The sequence below is a fragment of the Coloeus monedula genome, assembly GCF_965178545.1.
Source record: "Coloeus monedula genome assembly, chromosome: 6".
Taxonomy (NCBI): domain Eukaryota; kingdom Metazoa; phylum Chordata; class Aves; order Passeriformes; family Corvidae; genus Coloeus; species Coloeus monedula.
The window spans coordinates 56,189,537-56,197,665 of NC_138786.1; the positions used below are offsets into that span (position 1 = coordinate 56,189,537).

General features: G+C 43.0%; 1 protein-coding gene across 1 annotated transcript; it reads left to right on the top strand.

Moving 5' to 3' along the window:
• Positions 1-573: 573 nt before the first annotated feature.
• On the top strand, positions 574-7,845 carry LOC309573683 (nutritionally-regulated adipose and cardiac enriched protein homolog; the record flags this gene model as incomplete). Its single annotated transcript, XM_082282802.1, has 4 exons — positions 574-660; positions 2,983-3,109; positions 4,869-4,895; positions 7,643-7,845. 4 exons carry the CDS (start codon positions 574-576, stop codon positions 7,843-7,845), a joined length of 444 nt encoding a protein of 147 aa, XP_082138928.1.
• Positions 7,846-8,129: the final 284 nt, after the last annotated feature.

Here is an 8,129-nt window from a genome sequence, read left to right on the forward strand (position 1 = left end):
ATGGATTTAATTTGTAAAACATATAAAGTGAGGCCGTAACTGTTCTGGAGGGAGATATCTGTCATCCCACTATATTTATATAATTTTCTGATGGCTTTACCCACATATTTTGAATGGATGAAGGATTAAAAGCAATCCCACTTGCAAGATTTTTGTGATTGGGAATGGATTCTGGAAAGGAAACCAACATAACCACAGAAATGAAGCAATTGTTATTAAAAAAACTATCCTCAACTTCGCATTCATGCAAAATAAATATGTAGGTGTTTGTCTGTGACTTGCTCCATTGAGGCCCTCTCCTGCTGCCAGAAAAGCCCTGCTTCCAGCTGCACAATCAGTATTATCACTATGTGCTATTTTTGGCTCCTGAGTGCATCTCACGTAGCGTCATCCTTCCCACGCCAGCCCTGGTATGAAGGGCGGAACCTCTTCTTTCCCCTCCCTTGTCCTCCCTTGCCGCTCCCGTCTGCGCAGTGCCACTGCCGGCTCCATCCCCACTGCAGAGGGGTCTCTGGACTCTTTTCCCTGGTCCATCTCATTTTCCTGGGCAAGAGGCTTTCTATCCAAAGCTTCATGTGGGAGGCTTCATGTTGGCATCCAGAGTACATGTCCCAAATATGTCCAGCCTCACTTTCTGATCATAGCACCAAGGAGCTGCCGGTAAGTAATCTTCTGATGAGTGATGGAGTCCCTGTGTCCAGTGTCCGGAGCTTGTTATAAATGGGTTGTTTTTAGGGTCATACAATTTCCCAGCTATCACTTTGGTAGGTTTCCAGCTCTTGTCACAGTATGTTAACACCAGGTTTTTGTCTGAGGGCACAGTGCTTCGTTTGTTCTGACACTGTGCAGCTTTGATTTCCATAAGTTATTAAAGTCTAGTAAATATTGTAAAATTACTTCCTTTTTAAAGTCTTCCTTGGCTAGGTGCTGTCCAGCCAGCTAGCTCTTTAATGTTTTTCTCTTCTGATGTGATGTCACTGCTAAGTGTTTGGAAAAGCTCATATGGACAACAGCTGCACTTGGAGTTATAAATCTCTTCAAATATAAGGTTCAGTTTCCTTGGTTGTGCCACAGGAGAAGCCCTCATAGCTATAACCACCCTAGCTTGAGCTAGGCTGTGTCTCCCTAAACCTGTTTCATTTTACACAGAATAATCAAATATTCATTATGTGAGTAAGTGTGTGTGTCTGTGCGACTGTCACAGAGTGATTGGGGTACTCACCTGGCAGATGAGAGACCCTGTTCCCAGTGACCACTCCAATGAATATTTAAGTATTACATATTAAGTATTCATTGGAGCAAGGATAGGAGCAGACTTCTGCCACCCCCAAGGGAGTACCCAAACACCAGGCTGTAAAGTCATTCTTTCTTCCTTTAGCTCAATGAATATTTAATTATTCAAGGCCAAACAAGACAGCTTCAGTGGCAGAGACTGAGATTCCCTGCTCCCATGTGTGCACCATAACTGTGATGATGAGGGCAGGTATATAAGAGATGTAGCTTTGTGTTTCTTTGGAGTTAAAATGAAATTAAATCCAAGTTTCCCATACCTTGAATGGGGCTTCCAGCTTCTGAGCTGCTGAATGGAAAACATAGAACTCCAACACACACTGTCCACAGCCATGAGACAGAGGTGGTATGACCCAAAGATCAGAGAAAGCGTCCTTATCAGTGATGAGATTGGTTCCATGAATCTCTCAGGAGAAGGAATCAAAGCTGAAGACATTCCTAACCGCATGGCAGTTCCTGCTGGCTATGTAATATGTCCTTCTGAGGTTATCCAGAATGTGATGCATAAGAAAACCTATTTATTCCCTTTATTTTGGGGTCTGATACGCCCAGACTGTAGTTAATGGGACCTAATCCTGCTTTTGCAGTCCAAGGAGTGGGCGTGTGAAGTGGTGAGTGTGGGGAAAACATCCAAAAAGAAAAGGCGAAGCAAGGGTATTTGGGTCTAAAAAAGGACAAAGGTAGATAACTGAGGAGTAGAAAGATCAAAGCAAGGAGAAAAATATGGATTAAACAGCAGGCAATCATAGAGTGGGGAAACAACAAACAATGAGGGGAAAAGGGAGCAGGGACAGTGACCAGAAGAAATAATACCTTTATTTAGCAAAGGAACAGAGGGAAGAGGTGGAAAGGGCTGGAAAGAGATGGAAAGGGAGAAGATTACCTTAATCTTAAAAATAAAATGTGAAGAATCTATGCCCCTCACTTAGATCTTTGAAAAGTAGAAAAATTGCCATCTGCTCTCTACTTCCAGAGGACAGTGGGTGGTCTCTGAACCGAGATGCTTTGGATTCACTTTTGGCAGTTGACTGTGGGAGCATTCCTGTGCAGAACAGTAGCTTATTACTGTTATTGCAGCTCTGTTTCTTGTAATTTCAGAGAATCCACAGCATTATGATTCTGTTGTCAAACACTAAATGTGGTTTCCAAGCAAAAACCAGAGCAACAGCGTAACTGTGATATCGAAGCGCAAATAAATTGCCTTCTTGTACCCATCAGGAGTGTCCAAACCCAAGTCAGCTACATAGTCCCAGTTATTGAAATGGCAACACTGCATTCTGAATGGAATTGCTCAGCTTAGAACATTTCAAGGGTGCTCCAAACGATATAGTTCATATCTTTCATATCACATTTATGTTCTTCTAAGAATAGCCCAAGGCTGTTGAGCAGCCACCTTCAGCAAATGTGCTACAATTTAGAGAAATCCTTTTTGAACACTTTGCTGTCCATTACTTTAACTAACCTTTTCCTTGAGAATACAGATTTAGAGTACTGCAGGTCTATAGCAATGTAGGAATACCCCCATTGTCTTGCTGTGAATTTTACAGTGGTCTGACTATGTCCGAGCAGATATGTTACGCATCATGTCCTTTGAGGGACATGGTAACATATCCACAAAAGATCAGAACTTCACCCAGATACCTTACCCCTGTTTGAATGGCCATGTGTTTAGTGTTTTGATGAACTCTTTAGACAGATGACAGTAGCTATCCTCCTTCCATACTGAGGAAAAGGCCACCTGTGGACCAAACTGTGGGAGAAAAGCGGAGAGCAGAGAGAAGGGTTCGATTTCGTGAGCCTGAAGAAGTCATTGAACATGGTATGCTGAAGGATTAAGAATTTTGGCATGACCTTTCTAGCTTTTAACATTCACTCTGTCTGTCTACATCAGCTTCCTCCTCTGATAATGTGATTTGTGATTTTCAGCTTAGCATGGAGCAGAGAATGGATGATACTTGCTCTGTTATCTGCAGAACTGCATCTGGTCCATTTGCCTGCCTGCCTGCCCTGGGAGGAGACAGGCTCCTGCCTCACCCTCAGCTATGGTCACAGTGACCTCCCGAGTCAGCCCCCACAGGGATCATTGTAGACCATGGGCCTGGCTAAGCCCCAGGGCTTCCCCTGAACAATCTTTCCACTCTGACCAAATTTAAACATCATTATGTCACTGTGGGTAGCTAGGATGCCACAGAACACAACAGCACAGGTCTGAGCCTAGCAGCCAGGATGTAATAACCTGTGCCAACGAAGGCACCCGAGGACTGACGCAGCTAACAAAACCTCTGGCCTTTTCATTCATGAGCTAAAATGTTGCAGGTCAGGGAACTGGGAGCGACCTTCCGCAGAGGTCTGGCACAAGGATCCAGTTTGCACTTCTGCATGTGCTATATGCAGTACCAAATAAGAATTGGTGTTACCTTCTGACTTTCCCAAACTCATCCAACCAAGAAAATTGTATTTATTGTTAGAAAGCTAAAATTGTATGGGTTTGTTTTGCCAGTTGGTCAAAACACAGGCAGCAGAATGGTAAAATTTCTATGTCAGCCACCTGTTTGGACTGCTCCAGCTTCTGAAAATAAGGCTTGGCATCTGCTGATATGTTTATAAGCAGAACTCTCATTTGTTTGGCAATACATTGTTTGGGATGCCTCCTGATGCAGGAGGGGGAAGCTGTTTCTTGATAAGCTTGTTGACATGGCCTGGGCTTTCCCACCAAAACTGAACTCCTGGAAAGGCTCAGTGAGTCAGCCCTAAATTCCTCAAAGTTCATCTGACTGTTCAAGAGCAGGATTTTGGTGGGAGTTAATAACTCCCCCAGCTCTCTGCCAGAGTCCATGCCCCACATCAGTGCTGGGAATCCTGCAGTCAGTCCAGTCCAGGGGGACCAGGTTGGTCTCCCACTGGCTCTGACTTCAGCAAAGCCATGCTGGAACGTGCAGGGAGCTGCAAGGATGGAGGAGACACTGACTCTTTTCCATGGAGACATGAGAAATGTTCCAGCCCATAATTAGTATTCTGTGTTGCAAACAGTCTGTGATTTAGATTATTTGCTGTTTGTCCACACAATATTATTATCATTAAGGCTGGTAAAATAAAGGTGTCTGGCACCACTGAATTTTTTCCATTCTATGGACTTTTTATACTGGGTTGTGTCTGGGCCCTGGCTGCCAAGCAGATTTATTTCCAGGATGTTGTTGATGAAAGTTAGTCTGACAGTGCTTTCTTAACTTTCATTCTCTCAGCCTGTTGGTCTAAATCCCTTCCTTTCTAGGAATTATGTGGAATAGGAGGGATTTTAGCAGGAGCTGTTTCCTGACCTCCCTACAACAGAAGCCATCCTGCCTCTGAATTCTCCCATACAATAACTTTTCCCCACTTTCCTGAAGTGCACTTGCATCTGCATGTTTGCATGGAGTGGGTAGATCCTCATCCAGAGCCAAAAGTGGTGTAAGAGGTTGCCCAGCACCTCCAAGATGACAGGCAATTTCAGACACATTGCTTGGTTTTGGCTTTTCTTTTTCACCCTCTACCAGGAGGAATTTCCAGGTGTGTAAGAATATTTTCATTCTGTTTTCTAGTCATTTCCTGCTGTGACTACGTAGTGGGTAAGTTGAATTTTTCACATTAAAACTGTGAGCCATCCATAGCATTAACCTGAGTTTGCTTTTGCAGCTGGTGGGATGCACTGTGCAAACATACCCTCCATATACACAGCACTTTGGGCAGTCAGTGGTTGTTGTGTTTTCTTGTCAGCATAAGCAGCACAAGGTGCTGATGAGGTCTGGTGCAATTTTAAACAAGATGTCTAGTAAGACAAATAGTGGAAACAAAAATTAAATCCCTGAAGCTATTTTTAATTTACATATAATTAATATATTTTATGGCAATAGAATAGGTACAGGTTTCTCAGTAAGATATGCAGGGAAAGCACCCTAAGCAAAACAATAGTTCTCCCTGCTGAGTTTTGTGTGAGGGGAAGAGACAATTCATTTATATGCTGACAGCAGGGTAGAAATAATAAAAATAATTGGTTTTTTCTGGTTTTTGTCTGAGGCCCGGCAGCCTCAGAGACCCCCAAGAAAATGTCTGGATGTGGATATTCTGATGATGGTGATCATTTCTAGAGGCCCTGGTCAACATCCAGACCCTTCTGTAGGCAGTGCAGTGAAGGGAGAGGGGTACATAAATACGTGTACATATACACACCTATAGTTTTGGGAGGCCAAAGAGCCTCCCAGGCAGATGTCCCCATATCTCTCAGCTATTGCTATTGTCCAGGAAGAGGGGCTGTATGCCCATGACAATGGAAGCATCAGCTAGGGCTAGAAACAAGGTACTATACCCAGAAAAGGGCCTGGTGGAAAAGCAAAGATCAAATATTCTTCAAGGGGCAGGCAGTGGAAATGTGTATCCAAGTCAGGAACTGAAACAAAATCTCCTGTATCCAGGTCCAGTGCTTTTCTCAGATGAGCTGTAATGAGACTAGGCACGTCTGTGGCTGTGTGCTCTTCCAACAAGTAATTTAACTAACAAATTTAAGCATTAAACTTATAATTGTAATCTAGAAAAGCAAATTTGAATTTCAGCACATAACTGTAGTGATGGGTTGAAGCTCTTGTGAGCATAGCTCATCACCATTTTGCAGGCGGAATTACTCTTTCACTTTATTTTTTTTCTGTTCATGGATTGAACATATTTCCTAACTGAGAGGATATAAGGAAAGCCCAGTTTTAAATCTGAGATCACCACGAAATTTCATGTGGAAAGTAACTTTTTCAAGATGGAAACAGGTGAAAAGAGCTTCATATAAAAGGGTTGATGTGGAAAGCTGTTCAGCTTCCACAGGAAGGTTTCCCTGCTCCCATGTGTGCTCATCAGCTGAGCCCTGTGCTGGGAAATGCAGGTGGGCACCCAGTCAAGAGCTGTAGCCTGTGGTGTGGGAAATCTCACAAAGGAAATACCAACTCCCAACTCACAAATCTCTGCAAAACCAGAAAGTGGTGAGCAATTCCCTGGCTAAACACCTTCATATCAACCATTCATAGAAAAATGCCAAATAAACAAATTTATAAAATCTGAAATCTGCACATGGATAATTTGCAAACAGAAAGAAGGGCTAAATTCAAATGAATAAATTACTTGCTGCAAATAATTCACTCAGATCTATTATGGGACATTGATTTGGTTTCTGGTTAGCTATAAAATGACTGCCTATTAACATTTTACCTTTTCCCCATACACTTTTTGATACATTATTATGTGTTTCTGGCTTGGTTTTATGACTTTTACCTTCCTCTCTGTACATCTGTGTGACAGTTTAATTGACTGGTGTGTATTCCAGGGCTCGGAATGGAAGCTAATTTAAATATGTTACAGCTAATGTTGGCCCTTTACCCATAATAATACACTCCACATTTTTATCTCTTTATTGATTATGTGCATATGGCAGGAAAATAGCTGCACACTATGGGTTTTATTCAGGCATGAATTTGGCTTTACACTGCATGTTTAATACTCTAAGTGCTTTATGAAATAGTGCCGACTGTGCAATGGCCATGCAGTCAGACAGAGCAGCCAGACCTGAATCAAACTGGATCCCCAAGGCCCAGGGATGGATACACACAGGCAAGGACTGGGACACAGCTGTCAGCAAGCTGAAGGCAGCCCTCTGATTTCCACATGTGTGCTGTGCCTGACCTGTGGCACTTTAAACATATTTGAAAAACATTTTGAAGGCAAGTAAAATGTTTACACTATCCTTCTGCTGAAGAGCAAGTGCAGAGGATGTTCTGGTGTAATTAGCACACAGAGCACTCAGAGAGTGCTTAAAACTGCCAGAGCTTTCTGAACATGCCTCTTGGTTAATGGAGCCATGTTTGGGTTCTTTCCATAGTTAGCAGGAGTCCCAAACAAGCTGAGTTACCAGGGAAAAGGACAGAAATCTCCAGCTTCTCTCTTTTACGGAGCATTTGTGAACATTAAATAATTAGACCCAGTAGCTTCATATTCTCCTAGTATTCAACTTAGCATTTAGTGTAAAGGTATAAAAAATAATTGCTGGAGGGGAAGCTGAGATCATGCATTAGCTATGCTAAACCAGTTCTTATTGTATATAATTAAACTCTTTTAATGCTCCATTAGATGATATCTTTTATACTCACCAGCCTCCATCAGGAGGTGGGACTCACTATCAGTTAACTGATGCCTACGGAAGTGCTCACCACCAGAGCCCTGTGTACCCTGCTGTTCCCAGAAAACTGGGACAAAGGCATCAGCAGGGGATCAAATTTGGGAAGTGTTTAAGATGGCACTAAAATAATGCTGCTTTCTTTTTCTCCTCATCACCGTTCAGCAGATGACAGGTCATCATCTGGATTGCCTGTGCTCCTGTGGCTCTCGTTTTGTGCAGTGCTGATCCTTGCTGTGAGTCTCTACTACACCACTATGAAGCAAGATGTCAAAGTCCTGGAGGAATTTCAATCCCGACTTGTTATCTTCTTCCTTCATGTAAGACACGTTGCTCAGAGATGCTGGACTTGGTTTATGAGGCAGTAGCAGTGTACTCCAGCCTGACACTGCTAAGAAACATCACTGCAAAACTCCCAGTCTACTGCAGCCACATGCAAGGAACACATGAGCTTCCACCTCAAAGAGCAAGAAAATTCCGCCCACTGTGCACCATCCAGCAAACACTTGTTCTCCTTTTCCCTTTGTTGTTTTTTTTTCACATCAATGAACATTCATACTAATGCCTTGAGGTCCCACCAAACTTGTGCTCCATCACCCTGAACAGCAAACAGGTATCTGGGTTTTGTTCCCCAGAGTTTATAAGCTGCTGA